Below are 27934 nucleotides of genomic sequence, written 5' to 3'. Positions count from 1 at the left end.
AGCCACAATTAAGGTGTCCTCTGGTCCGCATTCACATCTGGAGGCTTGACTGGGGAAGAATCTGTTTCCAAGTTTCCTTCAATGATGGACAGAATTCATTTCCTTGTGTTTGTGGAACAGAGGGACCTGGCTCCTTGCTGGCTGTTGGCTGGAGGCTGCTTTCAGCTCCCAGAGGCCACTGGCAGTTCCTGCCACACGGACTTCCCAACATGGCCACTTCTTTCATCAAGCCAGAGACAACAGTCTCCTGAGAAAGTCTGCCAGCAAGACAGAGTCTTTTGTAATGTAGTGTCATCCCAGGAGTGACATCCATCCCCTGTGCTATACTTATTGTTCATAAGCAAGTCACAGGTCCCAACTGCACTCAAAGGGAGGGGATCCCACAAAGACGTCAACACCAGCAGGTGCTGGGAATCACGGAGCTACCTTAGAGTCTGTCATACAAGGTTATCTTTGCTGCTTCTGAGTTTTTAAATTAAAAATAACCATAAATATAATCCTTAAAACATTGCGATGTGCAGCAGTGACTAAGAAGTGAAATCTAAACCTAGAGCACGTCTGGTATCAAAGCTTGTGACCTTCACACTTCCCTGGCCATATTTCAAATGTAGATATATACATACCATGGACTAGATCCAGGTCAAACTTTATTTCTAACATTTCTGAGTAAATCTCTGGAACGAAGAGTAAGAGCAAAGGCCGAGCAGTGGGGTATTTTCTAGCTAAGTACAGTGTGTAAGAATATGGGTATTTCTTTGACCCTCAGTTTCAGCACAATTAAAGGAGGTTAATTTTACAGTTTATATTAATTACTTTTGCAATTATTCTGGAGAGACATTGATTATTCAATAAATGTTTGCTTCTGGAATCACTGTCATCAACGTGGTTACATGAAGTAAACGTGAGCGTGCTAAGGGAAGGGAGACGAATCCTTGAGTTAAGTGCTTCACGGGCCCCTCACTGACTACCCTATGGTTTGATCACCAAAACAAAACAAACCTTCACTAATTTCATAGGAGGAAAAATGCATTTGAGTGTTGCCTGAAATTGCATGCATTTGGCTTAGTACTGATTTGAACACTTTCTATCATTTGTATTTTTAATTTTTTCCGTCTATGGTCGTCTCTGCTCTTCACCCATTTGTGGGGTTTTTTTGAGCTGTCCATTGATTTGACCTTCCTCTGTCCCATGCATCCAAATATTCTCATCCCCCACTCTGGTCATTTATCTCATTTTGTTTATAACGTGTTTGGTGGGGGGCGAGGTGCGGGAATGAGAGGGCACACATACAGTTGCTTTTCATTTCAGTAGTCCGTTCCATCGCTCTCCTGGAACTGCGAATACCAGGCTTGTTTTCTAACCCTCATCAGTGTTGACTTCGGGGAAGCCCTTCTTGGCAAACTTTGGTCCGCAGGGGCCGCTAGGTTTATCAGCAGTCCTACACTCCGGTGGCCGCGCCGCCTGCTCCCGGGAGGCGGGGGCGACCCAGGCCCCTGCGAGGCCGCAGCCGCCACCGCCCTCCCCGCTCTCCCCGCTGCGCCCCGGGGCGCGCGCCCGTGCCCGGCCCCCGCCCGCGCCGCCGCGCGAGCTCCGAAGTAGGCTGCGGTCACTGCGCGTCCCGGCGCGGGGCCGACGCCGGCCGGGTGGGCGGCGAGGAGTGCGCGAGCCCGGACGCCCTGGGCTTCGGTGCCGGCGCGCTCGGCCCAGCGCGCTCGGCTGGGAAACTTCTGCGGGCCCAAGGCCGGAGCTCTGCGCAGGGTCGGGGAAAGAAAGGTAAGGACGGGAGCCCCGTGGTGCCTCGGCTGCCGCCCTCCGGGAGCTGTCCGCACCCTCGCACCTCGCGCGCTTTGGTTCAACTTTGCCGGCGCGGTTTCTACCCCGGCCCCGCCCCAGGGTGGGGGCTGCGAGGCCGCCGACCCCCCGGGAGCGCCTTCGCCGCCCTGTGTTCCGCGCTGCCCGCGCCGCCGCTCCGCTCCCGCCCCGCTCGGGCCAATTCGAGCCCCGGAGTCCGGGTGGCGCCGCTCGCAGCTCCGCGGGCTGCTGGTCCGGGGCTAAAGGCTCCGCGCGCACCGGCCCCTGGGAACTCTGCACTAGAGGCGAATCTTTCCCCCAGATCTTCTGTTAGCCCCACTCTTGCCCAGGCACCTTGGAGCCCAAAGAAAGAGGCCAGATTTTCGAGAGAGCAAAGCTGGTCCAAGGGGCCCTGACAGTCTTAGGTTTCATGGGGAAGTGCAGCGGTAGGAGTTCCTTTCCCTGTCTGCTAAGGGCCTGATTAGGGTCAGTGTTTTCACACTGAGTTGGGAACAGGAGAAAGCTGTCTCATCAAAGGTCACGCTGACCTGTTTTCTCTATTTGGGGATCCACCTTGAAAAAAAAAAAAAAAAGGAAGGAAGGAAGGAAGGAAGGAAGGAAGGAAGGAAGGAAGGAAGGAAGGAAAGAAAACCAGTAAGTTACCTCATCACCAAGGTCAGTTACAGAGGTATAATACATTTTGAGGGTCTGTATTTTAGGAAAAGATTAAAGGCACAGGATCAAAATACAGTAATAGGGCTATATAAAAAAATGTTTTAGCCAGGAGACATTTGCAAAACATGAAAAAGTTCTACATGTGAATAATAAATGGAAAAGTAGAATTAGAAGCCCACTTTTGAACATAATTTTACTTGATTTAGTAAACACCTAGAATGGGACAATCTTCCTTCCCGGCTTTTTTTTCTAACTCTTGTCGTTAGGTATTTTGAATTTGCAAGCTTGCAATTGCATTTTATGGCAGCCTTAAAAAATTATTGGTTTCTGTTCATACTAAGGTTTGGTGGTGGCTGTTTTCTGTTTTTTTTTAATATCAGGGACTGATGCATGGTCATATCCCTTGTGTGACAGTACAGTAACTTGGCATTGTTCTGTGCGGCAAAAGAAAACCAAACAAGAACTACATGAAACAAAATATAAATAAAACAAAAATTGGATCTCCTTCCACATTTGCAGAATGAAGAGCTCTAGCTGATCCCAGATGATTTTAAGGCTATTTTCCTTCCCTGAAGACTGGAGAGTTTAGGATACAAAGACAAACTGAAATGTAGAGTAAGACATTTTCTGTCCTAAAATTGTATACCTATAAACTGGAAGACACTGGATAGTCGAGTTTCTTTTATCTCAACAGTGTCTCAAAAGAGCTGAATCATTGTGCATCCTGTGCTTCTAAATGGTGACATTCTATGCTTATTAAATCAAAATATGTCCTGGAATACCAAACTCCTTCACCACAAGACTGACTAAGAGCATTGACACACTGGAGCATTCACGTCTGCTTATTTTGAAATAGTCAAGATCAAGAATGGTTACAAGGTGTTTCTTGTAGTGTATGAGTCTAACAACACATAAGCAACATGGCAGCCAAGAAGTTTCAAAACTGCTTTGGAAAATATCCATGATAGATCGATCTGCAAGTCTGCAAATTACAGTTAAAATTGTTTTTTGTAATTATGGTTGTTGGTCAACTGGGATTAGGAGCTATAGAGAGTAAGAACTGACAGGAGTATATTGAATCATTAATTACATTTTTTTTTTTTTGGAGGAAAAGGGAAAATGTTTCCTATCCAAGTAGTTACAGGAAATGTCTTAAACTTTGAACAGGCATTTTTATTTTTTTAAGGTTTTATTTATTTATTTGTCAGAGGGAGAGAGAGCGCACAAGCAGGGGGAGCTGCAGGCAGAGAGAGAAGCAGGATCTCCCCTGAGCAAGGAGCCTGATGTGGGACTCGATCCCAGGGCCCTGAACCGAAGGCAGTTGCTTTACCAACGGAGCCACCCAGGCATCTCATAACAGGCATTTTAAAAAATTAAATAACTAACCGAAAGTTGCTGACTTGAAGTCCCTATAACAATACTGGATCGCCCTCCAATCCAAAGAATATAGGGACTGATTCACAACGACCCAGAGTGGGACCTTCTCATTTTGTTGTTCTTCATTTATATTCTTCAACAGAATAGTAACCTCTGGTGACTCTTACACACAGTATGAAATTGGTTCTAGAAAGACAATCAACTGGCTGAGCCTAGGCACGAATCTTCATTGCTCTGAGCCTCATTTTTCACTCCAAACAGTGGTGATAAAACTACTGACATTGCAGAGGTGCTGTGACTCCTAGAGTCCGTAAAAGGAAGACCTGGTGCCTGGCACATGGTAGGAGCCCAACTAATTGTAGTTTTCCCAGTCTCCCTTAGTAGGTGTTTGTCTAGTGACTGAACAAACTAGACGATGAGCAGTAGTTACAGTTTTTGCTTTTAAATTCAAAAACTCTATGTAGCAAAATCTTGATAAATTGTTGAATCTGGATAATAGGTATATGGAGATTTATTATCTAGTATTTTCTCTATCTTTGTATATGTTTATTCATCAGAAAAGCCTGGACCTGGAAAAAACACATAAAATACATTTCTAATCTTGCACTGCATTTTAAATTGCAATTTTAAAATCATTCTATATGGCCTGGAAGGATAAACACAATTATATATAAGGAGTGAGTGGGTGGGGAATGGTACTTGAGAACAGTTTCTGGTGATCTTCAATTTTTGTGGAATTTTTTTTATTATAAAAAAGACTTAAAATGACAATGATGTTTGTTAATTATGGTCATTGGGCTCATGGATTTTGATTCTTAGAAATTTTTGTATTTAAAATTTTTCACATTAATATAAAATCACCGTATTATTTTATAAAATTGTTATAAAGAATGCAAACAATACAGATATATACAAAGACAAAAGCAAAGTATCCCACTATCCAGAAATCATCATCTTCAACATTAAGTGTAGATGGTTCCATGTCTTTCTTTTCATTTATACAAATAGAAGGATATAGATCACGTATTAATTAATACATATGTATTAATATGTAACATGCTACTCTGGGGACACAAATAATATTCTAGGGTTTGTCTATTTGTTTGTTTTCAATCTTTGATGGACATTCTAGAAAACAAGCTTGTTTGCATTTTGATTTATAAGACTTTAGACTGTCTCTTAAAATGTAGTATTTATTTAAAAATTTAGTATGCAATAACTGACTTTGAATGAGTTTTAAGTAGCTTGGGTTTATTTGCATATAAGAGATATTTTTAGCTATTTAAAATAGATCTCAAAATTTGAAAGTAAGCTTAAATTATATGAACATTTGAATTTCACTAAAATGCAAGTTCCAGGAGGGCAGGGATTTACTGAATTATTGCATATTAATTAAAAATATTTTCCTGGCCATTTGAAAGTTGATGACACAATTATGTTATAATGTTTGTTTTGAGAATAAGCATCATGTCAATGCATTGGAAATCTTAGGGAACAATTTGAGCATAACACAAATTTTTTGCTTGCTCATGCATCATTTACTCGGCCAGAACACCAGGTGAACACATTAAAGTACATCCAGATGACTTAAGCCATGTAGGAACACACAAAACACAAGTACACATACACCTGATACATCTACCAGCTACCTTGGTTCAACACAGGTTATCCTGCAATATTGTGTTCTGCTATTCCTTTGCAATGGTGAATTTTTCTGTACAAAAACACACCCCTTCACCATCCCAAGAATGTCTAAGCATCTTGATTCAAAATGTCAAATAGGGGCGCCTGGGTGGCTCAGTCGTTAAGCGTCTGCCTTTGCAAAGCTCAGTGCCTGATCACAGGGTCCTGGGATCGAGCCCTGCATCAGGCTCCCTGCTCCACTGGGAGCCTGCTTCTTCCTCTCCCACTCCCCCTGCTTGTGTTCCCTCTCTCGCTGGCTATCTCTGTCAAATAAATAAATAAGAGATAGCGGAAGAGCCTGATGTGGGGCTCGATCCCAGAACGCCGGGATCACGCCCTGAGCCGAAGGCAGACGCTTAACGACTGCGCCACCCAGACGCCCCAATAAATAAAATCTTAAAAAAAAAAAAAAAAGCCAAATAGTGCATGCAAAAGGAAAGCTTCAATATTGAAGAGAAACTTGAAATAATCAAACATTTCAAAAGAATCAAGAGAACACGTATATTTCCTGAGCAGCAGAAATAAGGGAATAATCTTCATTGCTTATCCACTGGTAGTGCTGCAAAAATAAGAGGAACATCTGTGGTTGGAGTAACTTCAAGTTTTACAAAGTCAATAAAAACAAGGCCGCAAGAAATAGAAGAAATGGAAAGATTATAGAGCATGTGGACTGAGAACCAAACAGTAAACAGTCTCCCACAATCAAAGAGAAAGCTCCTATCTCTACGCAAACACCTTGAAAAGAAATCCCAGTACCCGGCAGAAATGCTCCTTTTAGTACTAGTGTGGCTGGTTTAGTGGTTTCAAACATCGCTGACCCTGGTGTGTGGTCCATCTGTTATTTAGCCAGGAAAAATGAAAAAGAAAGACTCTAGCTAGTTAGCGAGATCACATGAGCTTGTTAGGCATGTTTGTCAGGAAGAAACATGAGGACCTGAGCTAAATAAACATAGAACAGTGAGTTCATTTGCTGCATATAGGTCACTTGGAGGAAAAGGAAGTGAAGTTGTCTACCTTTGATTCATATCAAGAGAAGACCATTTAATGGAACCATGGATCTCCAGCTTGTCTTGCATTTTTCATCATGAATCTCCGGTGAACTTACTGCATGACATGATAGCAGCTGCTCGAAAGTGAATGGCCTGCTTGTGCCTTTAACCATTTCCAGGTTAAGGAACCTGAAGCAGAGCTTGGGATTGTTTATTAAAAGCAATCAAATGACATTCTTGAGAAGGAGAGGTTTACTGCAGTTTCAGCAAATTAAGAATTATAGGACACTGAGTGATTCAACATGGGACTTACCTTCCTATCCCTGTGTTGCTCAAAAAATTGTAATTTCTTAAGAAGACATTTAAATTCACTGAATCTAGAACTGAAGGGAGAAAACAAGAATGTTGTTGATTTGTTCCACTAAGTCCAGATATTTAGATTCAAACTGTACATGAAGCAGAAATGTCATTATTTGCATCTGTCTGCCTGGGAGTGATTCTGGGCTCTCTCATTTGTGTATCCTTAGGCAACCTACTTAACTTCCCTATACCTCAGTTTTCTCATCTGTAAAATAGGGACAATAGAACTATGTATTGTGAGGATTAAATGACATAATATTTTAAGATTCTTAGAAATGTGCCTGGCTCATAGTAAGTGCTCGGTAAATGTTAGATGCTGGTAGTGGTGGTGGTGGTGGTGGTAGTAACCGTAGTAAATGAGGTTCAAGGAGATGACAACTAGATATCGCATTAATTTCCCATTGCTCAACTCATCTGAACTTGGTGGAGTCACACAATTAGAAGAATTACAGAGCTATTTGAGTTTCTGTAGTGTCTTTTGAGTATTAATCTCTAGATGTGTCTGAGACATCAAGTATTTGCCCTATACATATGGCTCAATTTTACAAAGAACTGACTAAGCTGGAAGTCACCCAGGGAAACTTGGTATTCCAGGAAGTTTGGAGATTGTATATGAATGACCTAATTATTCTGGAAATTGCCCATGTGTCCAAATTCTTTTTTTTTTTTTTTTTTTTTAAAGATTTTATTTATTTATTTGACAGAGAGAGACAGCCAGCGAGAGAGGGAACACAAGCAGGGGGAGTGGGAGAGGAAGAAGCAGGCTCATAGCAGAGGAGCCTGATGTGGGACTCGATCCCGGTACCCCAGGATCACGCCCTGAGCCGAAGGCAGACGCTTTAACGACTGCGCTACCCAGGCGCCCCCCATGTGTCCAAATTCTTAACAATTGTTGGGGCTGTCTGACTCCACTGAAGGAGAACCTATAATGTGTTGCTGGGAGCCATAGTGAATTACATGTAATTCCCAGGGCCTCTCTGAGTGTCTTGTTTTGCAGACACTATTCTTCAAAAGTATTACTGTTCTTACCTGACTTTCCTGATTTAAATCCAGCAAAGATTGAGTGTCTTCTGCTCCATAGATCTGTTTTCCAACTCAATCATAAAATGTAGATTATTAGATTGATGAAAAAAGTCTTGTGTATAGTAAGTACTCATAATTGTGTGTCCATATTAGTTTCCTAGTGCTTTGTAACTGAGTACCACAAACTAGTGGCTGAAAACACCACAAATCCATTATTGCATAGTTTTTGTGGATCAGGAGTCCAGGCACAGCTGAACTGGATCCTCTGCCTTGGGCATTGAAGGCCTGCCATCCAGGTGTCGGCCACACTGCACTCTTCATTTGGAGTCCAAGGTCTTCTTCCAAGATTTTCAGGTGGTTGGCAGAATTCAGCTCCTTGTGGTCATAGGACTGACATTCCCATTATCTTGGTAACTGTTAGTTGGGGACTTCTTTCAGCTCACAGAGACTACTGGCCATTCCTTGGCTTGTGGCCCCATAAGCAGTTCACAACATGGTGTTTGCTTTCTTCCAGGCCAGTAGGAACATGACTCTCTAATTTTCAATCCCTTTCTAGTCCGACAATCTTATATAACTTAATAATTGCAGGTGATCATTCCAGCACCATTTGCCATGTAATGTTACCTAATCGAGGAAGCGTCTGTCCCATCCCATTCACAGGTCTGCCACACTCAAGGAGAGAGGATTCTAGCATGTGTGCACCAATGAGACAGGAATCTTGGGGGCCATCTTATAACTCTATGTGATAAAGTGAGAAATCAGACACAGCTGCAAGTAATCACATGGACTTTAGCGAAGCCATGAGAATCAGAGAAGTCCAGCACAAGCTGTAGGCATTTTCTCTAATTTTCTCAAGTCTCAAGAGAAGCCAAGCTCTCATTGGTTTGGAAGGTCAAAGTCATATTCCAGCCCAGAAGCCTAGTGGTGCATGAAGAAACTCATATGTTATATGAAAACAAAGGCTGGTATGGACCCTCCGGAATCCAAAAGGCCACAATTCAATCTCCATTACAAAATTTATGAGAGTATCTATCTGGGATTTCCAATGTATTCCATGAGGTATCATCATAAGATGAAATGAGAAAATGAAACAATGTGATATAATTGCTTGGGAAAGTGTAATTTTCCTAAGGAAAAAGGAAAAAGTAGTGACTTCCTTGGTAGGATAAAAAGGCCAAGAGCTATCGTGGGGCTGGCCACCTATCTAGGCAGAAGCCAGATGGCAACATCTATGCCATGGATAAGATCTGATGATTGTAGCATAAGAATATTGTAGCCAATATGATTTACATTTATATCAACTCTGTTCTTAATCTTAGATAATTCTTCCATATTTATACACTTATACATTATACATATGTACTATTTGCACAGTGTCATGCCAAGTCTTTTTCATTTCTTCACTGTTACTTGAGAGGCTCTAGACCAGCACTGTCCAAGAGAAATATAATGCAAGCCACATACATAATTTTAAATTTTCTAGTAGCGACATTAAAAAATAAGAAATGGGCAAAATTAATGTTTTATTTAACCCAGTATTTCTAAAACATTATCATTTCAACGTATAGTGAACATAAGAGTTATTAATGACATGTTCTTTATCTTTGTGCTAAGTCTTTGAAATCCATGTGTATAACACATCTCAATTCAGACCAACCACATGTGGCTGATGGCTACCATATTGGACAGCACAACTCTAGAGTTCTGTCAAAGGCCTCGGATCATGGGCATTTAATTTCAACTCTCATTCTCTCTGCGCTCACTTTCTAGCTAATCTTGCCAACCCCAGTCCTTCTTCAGTATTGTCCTGTGTAATAGTAACTATTAAAGATACCTCTGTCCTGCCCCTTATCTTCTGCTGTGAACTCTGTTGCTAGACCAAGAGTATTAGATTAATTGAGGATAAAACTGTGTTCCGCTTTCTTCTGATTTCTTTCCAAACTTTGGGCTGTCTTAAAGTTCCAAGGGTCTTCAACCTTCTTTGTTCCTCTGTCTCAGAGTCACTTCTTCCTTTCACTTCTTCCTCAGAGTATAAAATATGCTTTCCTTTCTTCCTAGTCCAACATCTAAATCATCGACTCAGGTGTTGGTCAGATCTCACTTGCGCTTCTTACTTGTTCCAAAACTATTCTGAACGCTGCTTTTACCTGGGCATTGTTATCCTCATCAGTCACTGAACATTTATTGAAGCCTCGCTGTGTTCTAGACAGAGGGGAATTCCATATATGTTTCCATAACCAACAGAGCTGACATTTATATGACCAAATATACATGACCAATGACTATATATATATATATATATATATATATATAATGGTCAATATAACATAACATGTGATGGAAGCCATGTTGACAGATAATAGAGGTAAAAATTCAGAGCTAGAAGGTGCACTTCAGGCCACCCTGTTAAGGAAAGGCTGCTGCAAAATCTCCACAAGCCTTGAGCCCTCTTGGAAGGAAAATGCCCCCCCACCTGAGCAAAGCATGGGAATGAGAGAACATACAAGGCAAAAATGTGCCTTTCCAGCTCCTTCAAAATAAGAATTAAAATTAGACCTTTACCCTACAGACTGTTCTGGTGTCTCTCAACCTCACCACCTAATAGTTCTTAGCCCTGGTTACACTTCAGAAAATGCCAATGCCTGAGCCCACCACAGTCTGTAAGGAATAAAATAAGTCGTCTCTAGAGTGGGGCCCCGGTCATAAAGCTGGTGCTAAGATCGGCAGTCTAAATTCCGTTCTGCTACTCAGCTCTCTATTCTAACCCATGCTAGGAAAAATCTTCCATTCCTTATCACATAGAGTCATGTTACTTTAGAGCCAAAAGGGACCTCACATCATTTTGTCCAACACTTCCGTTTTACCAATGAGGAAACAGGTCTAGTAAGATTAAAATCACACAGCTATTTAGGGGCACAGGTAAGACTAGAACCTTTCTTTTAAGTAACAGTGTGAACTGAACCGACTGGACACAGAATGGAGCGCTGCCACCAGCACTACTGCCCCGGGCAGACAGTGAGGGCTCAGAAGCACAAGAGTCATCAGCATAGCAGGACAGCCAGTGGTCAGCCAGGAATGAACAAAGCTGAGGTCCTGCAAACAAACAAGGATAATTCAGAAATCATGCAGGAACAACATAAAACAATGGCCCTCAAATGTTAGTGTGTGCGTAAGAATCAACTGGGAGCTTATTAGAAGGGCATCTTCCTGGGTCCCTTCCTGGCAGTAATTCTGGGGTGGTGCCGGGGAAGGGACAGTCTAACAAGCTACCCGGGTGACACATCAGTGATTTGAGGATACCTGCTGGGAAGCACTAAACACTAATCTGAAGCAGAAGAGCATCGTTGTCCTCCAGAGACTGGCTTCTTGGCCATTGGGAAGTAAAGAAAGACTCAAGGGTGGGTTGGTTATGGGAGTACCCCTACCAGCCGTAGGAGGTCAGGACACAGGGAAGAATAACAGAGATCACCCCTGCAGGAATGAGTAAATTTAGAATTTAAAATTTAAAGTTGGGTAGCCACCAAAAGTAACATTTGTATTTCTGTATTCAATTGTAATCCTCTGGGTGAAAGAATGCTTTTTAAAAACTAAATTCTTCGGGGCGCCTGGGTGGCACAGCGGTTAGGCGTCTGCCTTCGGCTCAGGGCGTGATCCCGGAGTTATGGGATTGAGCCCCACATCAGGCTCCTCCGCTGTGAGCCTGCTTCTTCCTCTCCCACTCCCCCTGCTTGTGTTCCCTCTCTCACTGGCTGTCTCTATCTCTGTCGAATAAATAAATAAAATCTTTAAAAAAAAAACAACTAAATTTTCCAAAAGGCTCAGCTCTGTAAAATACAAGCAACAAGTACAGCAATGCCTTCTCTATATTATTTTTAAATTTGCCAAGAAGTTTTAATTTAGATCTTCTCGTTTGAGTCTTCTAGCACCCTTTAGCATGGACACAGTAGGTGATATTACCTCTGCTTTACTGATGAGTAAACATGCCTGAGTTCATCGAAGTAGCAAGGAGGAAACGAATGCCTACATTTTCTAAATACTGATACCGTGGAAGCAGGATAATAAACGCGGTTTAGTCTGTGAGCTTCAGAATCAGGCAGAACTGGGTGGAATGTTAGTCCCAATATTCACAATGTGACCTTGAACAATTTACTTACCTTCTCTGGGTTTCAATTTTCTCATCTGTAAGATGGAGATATAGTACCTGTCCTATGGGGTTGTTAAGATTAAGTGAGATAATTTTAAATACGTCTGGCACGTAGGTCCTGAGTAAAGTGTACCTCCTTGAGGATAAGTAGAGCAGCCCAACTCTAAGTAAATGATTATTTTGCATATGGAACACAAACCAAAGTTAGGACCTATTCCAATTAATGAGTAGAATATTGATGGAATTTTTATCTTCTGGGTTGCCTAGCAACCAAAACTAACGCAATATCACAAGCTACGAGAGTTGTTGTTTTTTAATCAGATGAAAATTCAACTGCTCTTAAGGAACTCAATTTCTATGAAGACAAAAGGATTCCCCTATGAATTTGGAGCTGTGCCAGACATTTAAATAAGTAGTGTCCCACCTCCTTAGTGATTTTTTTACCAAACTGCCTTGGATATTGGGATATTGCCTACTTCTTTTCCCCTGGGTGAAGACGATGTTAGAACATCCATTAAATCGGGTAGAGAGTAGGCATGGAGAAGGCAGAGTGCTTGCTCCTGGATACCAGTGTATTCACTCAGTGTTCACTGAGTGCCAGAAATACAAAACATTTGTCTTTGCCCCTTAAGAGTTTCAGAAGCTAGGAGGGCAAGTCAGCCAGTGTTGAATAATAATATAGCAAATTATTTCACGAGTGGCCTTCTAGGTCTATTTCCCTGGCTCGACGGTGAGCATTATGGATGGAGCGGTACACGTGGATATGGCAGGTCTTAAATATTCAGTGTTAGGATTACTATTTTCCTGGCAAACCAGTGCTGACAATATCCCACTGTCTCCCAACACATTCATATCTGATTCACAGCCTTGAAAGGTGGCCCTGCCTGGTGGCGAGGACATGGCGCTGAGCGGACAGGGACGCCTACTTGGGACTTCTGCCTTTCTTACCTCAGGCCAGTTACTTAGCTGATCTCGTGCCCTGCTTTTCTCATTGGTAAGCAGGGCATGATGATTTAGATTCTGCCTCCCTCCTGGCAACAAGTGTGATACAATGAGATCATAAATGTACAAGTTGTGAACAGATACACGCAATTTCTGAGCTAGTCTGAATCGGTTGGTCCCAAGGCTCCGTCATATTTCATCGAGCATCCTTGCACCTTCTTTTAAATGTTCTTATTCCTCTATAACTCAGGGTCTTACAGCCTAAGGAGTAAAAAGCGGGGAGCTGGGAATCATTGTGTTTATTTGCACTTAATTTTGTCTCCATCGTTTGTCTCCATCGTTTGTATCTCCGTGTGCTAATTTGTCTTGCGGGGAAGATGGGCTTTATCGCCGCAGAAATCCATCGTGCCACTTTGGCATTTCAACATTTATTTACCCAAAAACATGACTTAAGGCCTACAGGCCTTTCAAGCAGGCAGCTGGTTGATGAATCACGTTCAGTCATCGAGTGCTGCTGGCACATAGCAGAGGAACACTCATGCCCGTCACCTGCCCCTGTCAGTTCTTTCTCTTCTAATAAAATACATCTGTTTTGGTGACTGAATAGAAACACACCAAGTGGAGAAGGGCTGGGTGCGGAGTAATTTAATCAGGGCAAGTCAGCACTCTGTGTCGCTGTGTTGAGTGATACAGTATCAAGGATAGGAAGATGATTTGGTAGCAGCTTCTTGAAACAGAAGCCGCTGGAAAGGGCCGGAAGCACAGTTCCTGATGATCATAATGGGTCACCCTCCTGGACTGCACGTGGCCCAGTCTATCCCCCAAGTCTGGATCATCAGGGGACAAGATTCCCAGAAGCTCCCTTCCGCATCGTTAGCATCATGTTAACATTTTGTTGAGGAGTATAAATTTTTAAGGAAGTTCAAACCAAAGTTCAGAGCTCTGCCAGCAGTGCTTTTTAATATTGGCTTCAGTGGCTATGTTAGGTATCCGGAGGAACTGATTAATTTAAAATATCCTCGTTTTAAAAGTGAAACAGCAGGGAGACTGACATTTGCAGTCTGGTATTCTGCAGTTCTCACTACTCATTGTATTTAAAAACATTTTTTGTTTGTTTGTTGTGAATATCCAGTAGGATATCATTTTGTGTTGTGTTTAAAGAAGAGGGAGTAAACATGTTCAGGGTGCTGGTCTGCCCCGAATCGCATCATGTCACAGAGTGATGGGGGGAGGCAGAAATTAGGGGGCACGGGATGTTTAAAATGCATTTGAAAGTAGCTTAAGTACAAATAGCAAGATATGTTATAGGTCTGTGTTATATATTTTTTCGTTTTTTAATGATTCACCTGGTGATGCTCTCAAAGTCATGACTTGCTGGAAAAGAATCACTATCCAGGACGAAGAACCAGGGACTCCCAACAACCGTGGCTCTTTTCTTTCCATTTCTAGTTCGTTGGTGATGATACTGTTCCCGTTTTTACTTCAGCTAAGTCGTTTTCACCTCTCTGTGTGTATTTTTTTTTCCTATGAGACAAGATCTGTGATATCCGATATTTTATTAACAGGTGTTCTGGAAATGATCTGTCTCAAAAATAAAAACACTAAATATAGCACTTAAGTTCAAGGCTTCTGAATGTTGTTATGGTTTAAAAATCCAATCTAAGGAATGCTTCACATTGAAACTATTTATTGTTAAGAAACCTGGGGATAAATGATACATATCCCACAGCTCTATCATCCTGGTTAAATCTCTCCTGACTCAGATCACACATTAGCATTTTTACCATATGGCTCAAAGGGTAGAGAATATATGTGCAGAGGAACAAGTTGGTAACATTTTTTGACCATCTGGTAAATAAATGTGTAAGTAGCAGGAAGTTTAATACTATTTATTTAGTTACACGGTGCAGACTTTAACTTGCATAGCCTCTAATACAATAAGGTAGATCTGAATTTGTATTTCTCAAACAATTTTGATCTAATTCACGAAACATACTCATAGTCTACTCTGTGCTATTAAATCTCCTAATTATGTGTTTCTCATGTTTATTGTTTTGTGAGGGCTCCTTACAGTGCCTAATTTAAAATCTCTTTCATGAGAGGTCACATGATTGGATCCAATGTACAGGCTTACGTACAGAAGTTCTGCTCTACCCCGACCGCTGTACGACCTGGGATAAATTACTTGGCCTCTCTAAGCCTCGAATGCTTCATCTGTAAAGAGTGTATAACATTGTCAAACAGTATCTCTCAGAGCGTGGGCCATGAAAGGCCACAGATTGATGCCTCAGAACCATGTTGGGGGGATTGTCAAGATACGAACACATAGGCCCCACCCTCAGAGATTCTGCCTCAGTATGCCTGCACACAGCCTACGAGTCTGCATTTTTAGTCCCTGTCCCAAGAGATTCTGAGGCACCGAGCTATTATTATGAAGACAATTTGATTATAGCACCTAGCTTTCTAGAAAGATATGTAGTTAGCTAATTCTAACAAATACTAAAATTTCAGTAAATAATTTATTATTATTATTAAGTATAACCCTAAAAATATACATTTTTCTATCCTAGAAACTTAACAGCATTTGTACTTAAAATATTCTAACTTCATAGAAAATAGGATAGCAACTTGAATAGTAATGCTGGTGATTCATTTAAATATACCTCTCCATTTTCCTTGTTTAATTAGATCCTTCTTTTTTTTTCTTGTCCAGGAAACCACAAATTATTTGTGGACTAGATCTGAATCAGGAGCCCAGATGAACTTAAAGAAGCTAGCATGGGATTTTTAGTTTTTCCAAGATCCATACACACGAAACCCTGAGTCAGTACAACTCCAGCGTCCAGGCTGTCTCTGGTTTTATAAAGATGTAGCGAAACTCTGATGATGGAAAAGCAAAGGACTTAAGTAATTACTTGCTTCAATATCATCTAATGTCAGCTGAAAAGTGAACCAGACAGTAGGACAGCCATGGAGAGAAATTCAAGTCTATGGAAGAACCTGATAGATGAACACCCAGTCTGCACCACCTGGAAGCAAGAGGCCGAAGGAGCCATTTATCATCTTGCCAGTATTTTATTTGTAGTAGGTTTCATGGGCGGCAGTGGATTCTTCGGGCTCCTGTACGTCTTCAGTTTGCTGGGGTTGGGTTTTCTCTGCTCTGCTGTCTGGGCTTGGGTAGATGTCTGTGCAGCCGACATATATTCCTGGAATTTTGTACTGTTTGTCATCTGCTTCATGCAGTTTGTTCACATTGCGTATCAAGTTCGCAGCATAACTTTTTCCCGAGAATTCCAGCTCTTGTACAGCTCCCTTTTCCAGCCCCTGGGGACCTCTCTGCCCGTCTTCAGAACAATTGCTCTGAGCTCTGAAGTGGTTACTTTGGAAAAGGAACACTGTTACGCCATGCAGGGGAAAACCTCCATTGATAAACTCTCTCTGCTTGTTTCGGGAAGGTTTGTACTCCTGGTGCTTGCTCTATATTAGTTAGTGCCTCTGAACTAGTTACTAGCTGGTGTTTCTTTCTGTTACAGTTTTCCATCTCAGGATAGCATAGTCCTGGGCGGTTTTTAGCACCGTGAGGCATGAGAAACCCCTTGACATGTACGTGAGTCATGGACATAGGCATTTAGAGTACATGCTATTATTTACTTGAAGCAGGATATAATCTAGAGCCTTAATATTTCTTCTTAGAAATCAAATGTACGAATGGGTTTGTCTGGATATGCTATTTGTTTCCAAGCTAATCACTGAGAGTCAAGAAGAGCATGATGCCAGCATGAATTAATAGAATACTTATGTTGGCATGCAAAGTACTTTAAATAGACTCTGATAGGGCATTTTTTTAAGTAATAGAGAACATTTAAGTTTTATAATGACCAATTTTCTTCAGTAAATTCTAGAATTGCCCACTTGCTAGAAGCAGGGGGTGCACCATATATATTTTTTATATGTATATTTGTATGTATATAAACTTTGAAAACAAAAAGTTTGGGGGAGGAAACAATAAGGTGATTATTCATGCCTTTAAAAAGTTTAAATATTTAGTCTACAGAGGTATTTACAGTGGTACTCCTTTATGTTCTTCAGTGTTTTCCTACTTAATTTAAAATCTGATTGAGGGCATTGAAACTTTGTCTTGAAGTATAATAAATACACACAGAGGGGCACATGCCATCAGTGTACACCCCGAAGCATGATCTGACGAATGCCACCCAGTACTCCAGAGTCCGAACTGTGTGAGGAATATTAGTACATGAATCTTATAGATTTTGTCATTACTATAATGTGTGAAATTAATATTTTATCCTACCGAATTTTAAAAGCCATGAAGGCCACCAGAGATCTGAAATACCGCTCCCTCCCCTTGCCTCCAATTATGGGCTTGCTTTCTCCTTCTCTCATAAATAATGTTCTTTGTGTTTGGGTAGGATCAGAGTGACAGTTGATGGCGAATTTCTGCATTACATTTTCCCCTTCCAGTTCCTGGATTCTCCTGAATGGGACTCACTGAGACCCACAGAGGAAGGCATTTTTCAGGTAAGGGACAACTAGCTCACAGAATGAACACTGCCTCTTCCAAACAGATGGACGTTTGTTTAAAAACAGGCAAACAAAGGGAACAGCAGATGACAGAGCAATAATTTATATTTAACTTTGGAATGTACTTTGCAGCATGCGTGACTTCCCAGCTCTGGCTGACTCTTGCTGATTACTGTCGCTCTGTAGGTCCAGCAGCAGGGGCCTTGTATGGGACAGAAAGGAGTCCATGATAGATGCTCTCAGATTTTCCTTTGCTTAGCTGCATATATGGAGATTAAAATATCATTGAGATTTGACTAGAAACTAAACACTGCCACTGCCACCGTGTAGAAAAACACCAAGAATTTAAAAGTCTGCCCTTATGACAAAATGAGTGATTCTTAAAATTTAAGATGCTAATAGATTTTAGTTGTTTTCTAGCAAAAAAAAAAAAAATTGCTAAGCTTCCTGTCACTACTCTGCTGCTGAGTCTGATAATTTCGAAAGATAATCACTTCAGTGGATTCTGTTATGGCATATTGTTTTCCTACGATGAACACAAGTGATACATGTATGCAAATACAAATTCATATACATATGCAAAATAGGTAAATAAATTCTATTTTGTGCTGCAGAAACAATTAGAGTTAAATGTCTGCAGTCTTTGGGACTGACTTGGAAATACTTCTCTAACATTAGCCAACTTTATTATTTTTTAGTATCAAGTAGCTCTCCCTTCAGTAAAAGGCAAAATATAGATACCCAGATTTTGAAAAGAGATAAATTGGAAATGGGCACAATGTTGTGATTGTTCATGTTATAAATTGTATATGTAGCAAGACATTTTGTAGTTTCTCTCCATTTTTACAATATATTGTGAGTCAGTGAGCTTTTTTAACCTACGAAAGCAGCAAGTGAAATTTATTTAAAATTGGGGCAAAAAAAAAACCCAAAACAAAACAAGGAGGCAGAACTTTTCTTGCTTCCTAATCTCTGTTTTTTATGTGGCCTTACATTTTTTTTAGGTAACCCTCACAGCAGAAACTGATTGTCGATATGTGTCTTGGAGGAGAAAGAAATTATATTTGCTCTTCGCTCAGCATCGTTACATCTCCCGCCTGTTTTCCGTTTTAATTGGCAGTGACATTGCAGATAAACTCTATGCCTTGAATGACAGGGTATATACAGGAAAAACATACCACTACGATATTCGGTTACCCAACTTCTATCAAATGTCAAGTCCAAAAATACCCAAATCACCCCTGACAGAACATTTCCGGAATTCCAGACGGTATTGTGATAAATGACATCAAAGTTGGAAGTTTTATAATTATAGAGAAGACCCTCATCATCATTCCCCAAATGAAATACAGAAAATTGTGCTCACTCATATTTTTATAAATTAAACTCAGAGGCAAGATGCCACTGCCAGCTGTTTTACTCATCTCAACTTCTGCATTGTGAATAAAGTTTACAAATTTCTCTGTGTTTCTTATTGGAATAAATGGGGAGGGGAAGAATGAATAACTGTGGGCAGTTTCTCCCTTTCTGTGTCAGAACTGGGAGAATGAAATTTTGTGTTCTCAACTATTTCCTCAGATTTATTCAGATCTGATGCCTTGCCCTATTGAGTTAGGCACTGCTTCTCCAGAAGCAGCCAGAAATTATTCTCAGCACGAGAGTGGGTTGTGACTGTCCACATCAGGGTTTCCAGAATTCACTTTTTGCCACAACCTCTGATGAAAGCAAGGTGGATTATTGTGGTGGACAGCGATTATTTATTTTAAATGTGAAGTTATTTAATATGACTAGAAAGAATAAATGCAAGAGATGATATGTCCCTCTTGAAGGCTATTTTATTGCAACAAATAATTTATCAGCTCCATCTTCCAATAACATTTAAAAAGAGGCATTTCGTGGAAGACAAAGATGCATACTAATTACGGAGTAAAAAGAATACCCGGGAACGAATAGTACAAGTGTTGCACAGTATTTGAATCTCACAGGTTAGCCGAAAGTGTGAATGGTGTGACTGGACAGCAAGGGACTCGTAGCCAAGCGCTACCCACCACACTAACACGGGAGTCCCTTCGACACTGTAAAGAAGAGCTAACAGACGGATCCTCGATCTGATCCGTATCATCAGAAAACTGGTTCTCTGGAGATCATGTGCAGGCCATGTTCTTTGGTAGAAAGAGAAATCATCATGCCTTTAACAAGTATGTACTGAGCACCTACCATGGCTCCGGGTGCTGACCTGAGCACCAGCGATTCATCAGGTAACAGAGGCCATCCCTCACAGAACTTACATTCTGGGGTGAGAGAGACCGATAACAAAATAAAACAGAAAAACCTGGAGTTAGAAAGAGTGTCACCACGGAGAGAGGTAAATTAGGGATGGTGGGTAGGATGGGGCATTGTCATTTCAATAGGATGGTCAAAGAAGGCCTGAATGAGAAGGTAATGTTTGAACAGAGATCTGAAGGAAGCAAAGGAACAATCCATGCAGACATCTGGGGAATGAGCAATCTGGAGGAGCAGAGAGAAAAGCAAATGAGAAGGCTTTTGGGCAGGAACAGCTAGAAGGCAGCATGGCTGCTACAGAATGAGCGCTAGGGAGAGAAGGCAAAACGAATTTGAGGCAGATTGGGTGGGGCCTAATAAGTCACGGTAAGGACTTTGACTTTTACTCTGAGAGTGACCAGAAGCCACTGGGCAGTTTTAAAGGAAAGTGTGCTGTGATCTACCCTCTTCAATAAACTCAACAGAATCACATTGGCCAGCCTAGTGAGAATAGACTGGAGGAAGCGGAACAAGAGCAGACTTGGAAGGGGAGATCAGGGTTAAGTGTGAGATGCCTACTAGACACTGAAGCAGAAGAAATAGTTGGATGAGTCTGGAGTTCAAGAAGAAGGTCTGGGCTAGAGATAAAGATTTGAGAGTATGTCACCTACGGATGATATTTAAAGCCATGAGACTAGATGAGATGGCCAAGGCAGTAAGTAGATTCAGAAGAAAAATTCTGGGAGGACCTTTCCTCGGAGTACTCCATTGTTAAGAGAACAGGGGAAGAGCCAGCAAAGGACAAGGGAAGGAGCAGCTTAGTGAGGTAGGAAGAAAACCCGAAGCATGTCCTGGAAGCCAAGTGAAGAAAGTGTTCAAGGAGAAGGGAGTGATGAACTGTCTCAAATGTGGCTGACAGGTCAGGTGCTGTGAAGTCTAGAATAAACCATGGGGTTGAGCAGCATGGAGGTCACTAGTGAACATGACAGGAGCAGTTTTAGTAGAGTGATTGGGAACAAACACTTGACTAAAGTAGGTTGAGGGGAAATGAAAGGCAAGAAATTAGAAAAGCAAGTACAAGTAAGCTTTTCAAGGAGTTTTGATGTGAAGGGAAATAGAACTGAATAGTAGCCTGAGCAGAAGTGGGGTCAAGAGAGAGAATGTTTTTCATTGTTGTACGTAAGATAAGAGAAATAAGGGCCTATTTGTATGCTGATGGGAATGATCCAGAAGAGAGGGGTGAATTGCTGGAGGGATGACTTTGGGCAGGTGACTGATGATGGGATCCAGTGACCTTAAACCAGAACATGGACAGTCAATCATTAGGAAGGAGGGCAGGCAGAGAGTACCTGGGAGCGCAGTTGCTGGCAAACGAGAGAGGTACTGGGAGCTTGTGAAAGTTCTCTCATAATTACTTCTGTTTTCTCAGTGACCTAGGAAGCAAAGTCAGCAAGAAGGGTGGGGGAAGAAGTATTGGGGTTATGGAAAGTCCATTACCTTTCTGTACATTAGCATGTGCTGTGAGTGGGACAGTGTGATGAGGTCTGAATCATAGTCTGGACGAGCTACTGAACTCATCCAGTTCAGCACGAACTAAAGGGATAGTTGCAGGGGTGGTGTCCCAGCCCCCCGTGGCCATGAAGGGCAGCTATTACACGACAGACGCAGTGGCAGCTCTCTGCTAGGGACAACTGAAGGCCTTCAAATATTCCAGTAGAGCACCCTAGGGAGAATCCACACCCTTGGTCAGTACCAGCTAATAATTTCACAGGCGTGTGAAATTATCAGAGAGTTTTCTAACCATGAGAGTCAACTGAGAACAAACCACACAGAAATGGGATGTAGATTTTTGGTTCAAATCATGTTGGCAGAGGGAGCAAAAGAATTTACATATAATTTTTCCAGAAATCTAACCATTTTTAGGATGAAGAGGAAGGAGTACAAACAGAACAGGCTAAAGGGATGTTGAAAGAGGAGGTGCAGAGAGGATGCTCACCATCTTCACACTTGTGCGTAGGGCTGGCACGAGCTGTCCTCAGCAGAACAGAGACGGGATTATCCCACACCTTGGTTTGCACCCAGCTGTTCTCACTTCAACAATAACAACAACAAAATATCAAAATCCCTCTACTAACCTCTATATAGATAATCTGTATGTTTGGTTTGAAATGTCTAGCCAGCCACATTTTGCTCTCTCAAAGTACTCTGATCAATCGAGACAGAAAGAAGAAACCACAGATATCCAAAAAAAATAATAATAATAAAAATTAAAAAATACCCCTGAAGCACAGTATCACTGTGCCCTTAAAATTTAATTTCTATTAAAAATTGGGCTCATTTTCATCTCAGTCTGATTGTTTCCAGCCCTAAATCCCTTTGATTCATTTATCACTGGTAAAAGTGCAATAAGATGAGGAACTGATTGTTTCCTTGTGTTAAAAATGCTTTACGGCTTTGGACACAAGATCTGTATATGCAGAAATAAATGAAGCCCCTTGTTCAGGAAGTATAAAGAATTTGAAGACGGAGAAAGCAGAGCACTGAACCACATGCAGGGCTTCTGCAAGCCTGAGGCCCTTTGCATGCCCACAAAGCTGAACCCGGCCCAGCATTGTCCCTGTGACTTAAAGGATTGTGATTGTGATTTTCTGTCCTAAATTTTGTGGTCAGGAATGACCCTGAGAAGCAGCCTGAGGGGGAAAAAGAAGTGGCTTAAAACAAGCCCGTAAGCACTCTCCCCCCAGTCACCTAGGGACAACTCTTGACCAGGATCAGCGTTGTGGGCACGCAAAGGGCCTCAGGCCCCGTTTGCACAGCCTTTACTGCAGTTGAATATTTGGAAGCTTCCCGTTCCCCTCAAGCGTTCATCCTTTGAACTTGATTTGACCTCCATACAAAAGCACCAGTATTATTTGGACTCTGGACTCTGCACCCCTAGGAACTCATGGTGCTGAAATTAATCCACCATAAAGAATAGCATGATGCTCTCTCAGCACTTACGAGCTGAAGAATTTTCTCTCCTCTTCAACAAAGGAGCAGAAGGCAATTCAGTTGCTCTCTGCTCATCGGGATAAACTTTGGATGTCATTTTGTTACACTGCACAGAAGCAGAAGGACAGAATTGATTTGACAGAGAAGTTACTAAGTGAAATCCCCCAACTTAGCCAGCAAGAGCCATACGAAAAACATACTAAGCAGACAATACAAATTATAAGAGCAACACATTATACATCATGTACGTGAGACTCCTGGTTGGACCAAGGACATAAATGTACACGTGGCACTGGACTGCACTGACTGGGTTGCACATTGCTATATGACACATGGTTATAGAAGAAACTAACCTTCAGAAATGGTGTTCCCAAATTAATATTATTTTTTAGCAAATGACAGCTTATTAAACTGTGGGCCATCAGTGAGCCTAATTCCCTTATTTTTCTTCCTTCTACTAAAATTTAATACATACAATCAGTAAAAATACAAATAGATATCAGTATCATATAGACTTACAATAAAATATAAGTTCAATTTGGTAGAACTGTGTATTATTTCAAGTTCAAAAATCTTACAATAATGAAAAGATGTTGCAAGACTGAAATATTACTTTAGCTCTTAGTCATCTCACTATGAGTGTTACCATCATTTTAATGCTGGATTGTACATTTGCATGTAACATCAGCATGGTTTCAACATAATTTGAAGTTTTATTATCATGCTAAATTTGACTAGTTTTAAAACCTGCTAGCTATTAAAGATTGACAGGGAACTTTTTCCCCCGGAAGAACTGATCATTTGTGTCTTGAACTATCATTTTTCCCTTACTGTATTTCAATTCAAGCTTTAGTGATCTTTTTTTTTTTTTAAGATTTTATTTATTTATTTGACAGAGAGAGACAGCCAGCGAGAGAGGGAACACAAGCAGGGGGAGTGGGAGAGGAAGAAGCAGGCTCCTAGTGGAGAAGCCTGATGTGGGGCTCGATCCCAGAGCACCAGGATCACGCCCTGAGCCGAAGGCAGATACCCAATGACTGCGCCACCCAGGCGCCCCAAGCTTTAGTGATCTTAATAAATATAAATTTTTTTATTTATAGGATTCCAAAACTATTTGTTTTTAGATACTTTTACAGTAGGATGCTAGCTTCACTTGATATAACATGAAATGTTTTGAGTCGTCTAACTTGTGATTACCACTCTTACTAAATATAAAATTATCTCCCAAATTATAGAATTACAAAACAATATTTGACATCGGTTTAATACTTTATTGTTTACAAAGCATGCCCACATATGATTTCATTTACTTGTTTCCTGAAAGAATCCCACTTTATGGATAAAGATTAGAGAGGCTGACTCACAGTGAGTGGTGACACTCAACTTAAGCCAGTTCTTCCAAATCAGTGTGCTTGTATTTTGCACGCTGCACTGACCATGGTGCTGAGTGACTTGCCCGGAACTAACATGCCCCCAATCTGAAGTGAAAGAAAAGTCAAAGCCAAAATGCTAACTACACATCTGTGGAATCTGTTGGTGACAGCACGGGGGAAACTATCTAAACGTGAACCTTTCTTCTTCAGAACCACCAGCAACTCGCTTGAGTTGAAATGTGCTTTACACATAAAATGTGTAATTAAATGTAACCCTACTAAAAAGGCTATATGTTTAGATAATGAAAGAGCATGGCCCAGCTTCTTGAAGGCAGTTTTTTTTGTTTTTTGGGTTTTTTTAAATTTTTTCGAGAAAGAGAGAGTGAGAGAGAGAGAGAGCGTGACTAGGGGGAGGGGCAGAGGGAGAAGCAGGCTTTCTGCTGAGCGGGGAGCCTGATGCGGGGATCCATCCTGATCCCAGGACTCTGGGATCATGACCTGAGCTGAAGGCAGACGCTTACTGACTGAGCCATCCAGGTGCCCTCTTTGAGGCAGTTTAAGTAAATTCTTTAAATCTGGGATCTGTCCCCTACCATTTCAGATATTTCCATGTCTTATTTGTGATCTCTCCAGAAGTTTTACTGAGAAGCCTTCCTTATCTCAGGCCACCAAGGCTTATGTGCCACCCTCCCCCAATTTATAGGTAAATTAATTTAGTGTCCCCTTGTAGTGCTGTTTCTCCCTCTCTTTTCAAAGATGGAATAAAACTCTATGCACAGTGAAACTTGGTAAATGAAAACGTCTTCAAATAGTAGCCAGTGAGGTCTCCAAGACACAAAAGATATTTTTTGGTGCAGTATAAGTGGATATTTGTGAAGAACAGGGTATTACTTTGGGATAGAAATCAGCTCATTGGAGATCAAAGTTTAGCCAATGTATGAGCACAGTATCTATTTTTCTGAGAAAAGGAATTTTCTTTTCAAACTCCCCCACTAGTCTATATCTGTTTGGGAACAGTGCCTGGCACATGATAGCTGCTTTGTAAATATTTGTTGAGTTGAAGGAAAGTAATTGCATCTGTTCTTGAATCCGTATCTGAATTTTAACACTGACTCCCCCTCCCAATTGGACTTCGACTATGCAGTGCCATCGGCAGTTTTCTCATGAAATAAAATTAAAGACCTGCAATCGTATTTTTTCCCACATATCTTTTTTTCTGCATGATACAGAACTATGCTATTTTAAGTGACTTGAAAGCCACATTCTTCTTGCTGATGGTGTTGAGCTGCGTTTGAGCAACACCTGTTCAGAATGCACAGTTATTAGTTTTTGGGTTCCAAGATCATTCTCTGGGTTGAAAATCTGCAAGGTGATTTAGCTTAGAGCCTCTTTGTGTTGGAAACATGCGATGGATTATTGTGTCTCCTGAGAGTAATTCTATTTTAAATGAGAAGTTAAATAATATAACAGTTTTTGTATTTCATGTTTCTCAGAAATATAGTTGGTAGAGTTTGACCTCCTCTGACCTCACCTAAAGTCAGACTCCATACTTTTATTCTAATTATATTTTTTCCTGTGCAAAAACCATTAAGTTCTCATTAAATTATTTTCAAAAAAAAATGAATAAAATGTGCAGGAGATATGAAATGGGGAAACACTGGTCAGACAAGTGCAAAACACACCTTTTAAAACCTGTTACTGATCTCATCCTGTTCTTATACCGTCTTCCCTGTGATGGCAGAAAATACTTGATCCTGACACTTAAAAGTAGTTTCTTCCCATTTTAAACAGTCATTTAAAATAATTCTGTCAGTCTTTCTGCTTCCCTCCTTGCTTTAGGCGCAGAGGCAAATTTATAAGACCTCATGGAAGAGCAGGAGAGGTGTTTTGGCCTCTCTCTGTCCTGAGTCCTCCCTGGACGGACTGCAATGTTGTTTGGCCCTTTGGTCTCTGGGATTCTGGGCTGATGGCTCCAAGAGCGTGTCTGGTCCTGCCCATGCCTCTGACATTGAGGTCTCTGCCTTCTTCCTCCACTGCACCTGACCCCAGGCATTCCTCACCATCAGACCAATCAGTGTTTCTAAATGAATGAATGAATGAATGAATGAATGAATGAATACATCTCAGGCTTAAACCATCATCTCTTCCCTTCCTTCCAAACCTATCTTTTCCAACTTGTTCCTGTTCATCACAAATCAGCTAGATGGGAAGGGGGAGGAAAGGTACTGGGAGGGTATGAGGGTGGACAGGGGAGTGAGGTGTCGCTATTATAACAGAGAGGTCACCATAATTCTAATAAAGTGATCTGATCTAGGAGATCATTAAGTGTCATTTTGTTATTTATTCCTTTTATTAGAAAAATAAGGTGATCATATTATAAGTAAGTGGAATAGAAAAAAAAATAAAGACAATAATTCCACTAAACCAACCTGACTTCTATTAACATGTCAGTATATATTTCTTCTGTTATTTCCCCATTCATAATAACTTCAGTTGTAAAACAAATTTTTAAATATTTACCATTTCTTCTATTGAAGAATAATAGTACTTGAAACAAATGCACTTGACTATTCCATCAACTAGTATTTACTGAGTTCCAAATATAGGCAAATCACATGCTAAGTACCATGGAGATATGAAAGATAAATCAAACACACATCCTACCCCCCAGAAACTTACCACCTAAAAGGAGAAACAGACTTGTACATAAATATGCAAAAAACAGCAAGTGATAAAAGCCATAACAGAGTTAGAGACTAACTGCTTAGGAGAATCACATTTCTGCAATTTCACTTTGAAACATGTGCGAATCACACACCAATACACTAACCACTAATAATATAAGTACTAAATGCCAAGGCATTTTTAATGATTTCATCTTACGATGGTCATTAATAGCAATATTTTCTACTAGATTTTTTTGCTATTCAACGAACATTTTCAAGGTAACGAAGTTTTATTTATTCATTAAAACAGTCATATGAAATCATCTGCGAGATTTCCCGACTCACTTTGGAATGCTTTGTGGCTTTTAGATGCCATTTTCTGAGCTTATAATATATTCATTACAGTTCTCTTCAGATAACTTGAAGTATGTAGTTGATGTAAAAAATACTAAGAAATCCCCAAGTTGTGGCATACAGTACAACTGCATACGAAGTTTTGTACATGGCACATAAGCCAGACTGGGCTTCTGTCTGAACATGTGCTTCCCTAAAGTATTTCTAATCTTCCCATACTTTGGAGACTCAATGACCTAAAATCCTAACCTTGTCAAAGCACGACCTTGTTCTCCTAGGGAAGAGTGTGACCGTCTCGGTGGTTTTCAAACCAAATACCACCGTAACCATTTTGTGAGGTTCTAAATTTTACCAACTAGGTTTGATCTTGAGCTAAAAAAATATTTCATCTTGTTTACCATTGTTTATGCCAAATGATAAAACTGCTGGTAGCAGGCTCATAAATATTTTATTAGCTTTTATATATGCATTAAGCTCAGGAGGTGTCTTATATTCATGAATTCATTACAACAATTTAAGTAGTAGTAATAATAATAATTTGCATTTAAATAATTCTTTTCTCCCGAGAATTCTGAGTGCTTTTGCACGTCAATTAATGCCGGATGGCAATGTCATTATTCCCAACTTTATTTTATTATTCCATCTTTATAATGTGTTGCTCTGGGTTTTTGTTTCTAGCTGATGTCAATTACCGGGCTGGCTATTATCAGACCTCACATTTACCTCCAAGACCAGCCCTTTCTGAGGATTAATCACATAACA

General features: G+C 40.9%; 2 protein-coding genes across 14 annotated transcripts in view; one reads left to right on the top strand and one right to left on the bottom strand.

Annotated features, from left to right (window-relative positions):
- LOC123798524 (uncharacterized) overlaps nucleotides 1-27934 on the bottom strand; it is a 135263-nt gene that overhangs the window by 99995 nt on the left and 7334 nt on the right. For 2 of the 13 annotated variants that reach the window (XR_006781353.2, XR_015726033.1), the window contains exons 3-4: nucleotides 22789-22885; nucleotides 21624-21879 (exon numbers count right to left, since the gene is read on the bottom strand). The exons of 7 other annotated variants lie outside the window; for them this stretch is intronic. The gene's annotated coding sequence lies outside the window, so the exon portion shown is untranslated. Of the gene's footprint in view, nucleotides 1-10222; nucleotides 10992-17520; nucleotides 17786-19142; nucleotides 21222-21623; nucleotides 21880-22788; nucleotides 22886-27934 lie in introns of those variants that run through there. 4 more of the 13 variants (XR_006781354.2, XR_015726032.1, XR_015726041.1 and 1 more) reach the window with 4 other exon arrangements.
- Nucleotides 1634-18987, top strand: POPDC3 (popeye domain cAMP effector 3). The gene is made up of 4 exons (XM_045806977.2): nucleotides 1634-1773; nucleotides 15698-16439; nucleotides 17415-17523; nucleotides 18531-18987. Exons 2-4 carry the CDS (start codon nucleotides 15955-15957, stop codon nucleotides 18810-18812), a joined length of 876 nt encoding a protein of 291 aa, XP_045662933.1. The 5' UTR covers nucleotides 1634-1773; nucleotides 15698-15954; the 3' UTR covers nucleotides 18813-18987.

Source organism: Ursus americanus, chromosome 11, assembly GCF_024610735.1.
Source record: "Ursus americanus isolate L20-20 chromosome 11, mUrsAme1.1.p, whole genome shotgun sequence".
NCBI classification, from domain to species: Eukaryota; Metazoa; Chordata; class Mammalia; order Carnivora; family Ursidae; genus Ursus; species Ursus americanus.
The sequence above is the reverse complement of the archived record's forward strand: the minus strand, read 5'-3'. Positions and strand labels throughout refer to the sequence as shown.

Bases quoted from the DNA above. Each gene is read 5' to 3' on its own strand.
- POPDC3 (XM_045806977.2), top strand. From the start codon at position 15,955: ATGGAGAGAAATTCAAGTCTATGGAAGAACCTGATAGATGAACACCCA. The intron at 16,440-17,414 runs GTTTGTACTCCT...GTGTTTGGGTAG, and splicing joins TCTCTGCTTGTTTCGGGAAG to GATCAGAGTGACAGTTGATG. The intron at 17,524-18,530 runs GTAAGGGACAAC...CATTTTTTTTAG, and splicing joins CAGAGGAAGGCATTTTTCAG to GTAACCCTCACAGCAGAAAC.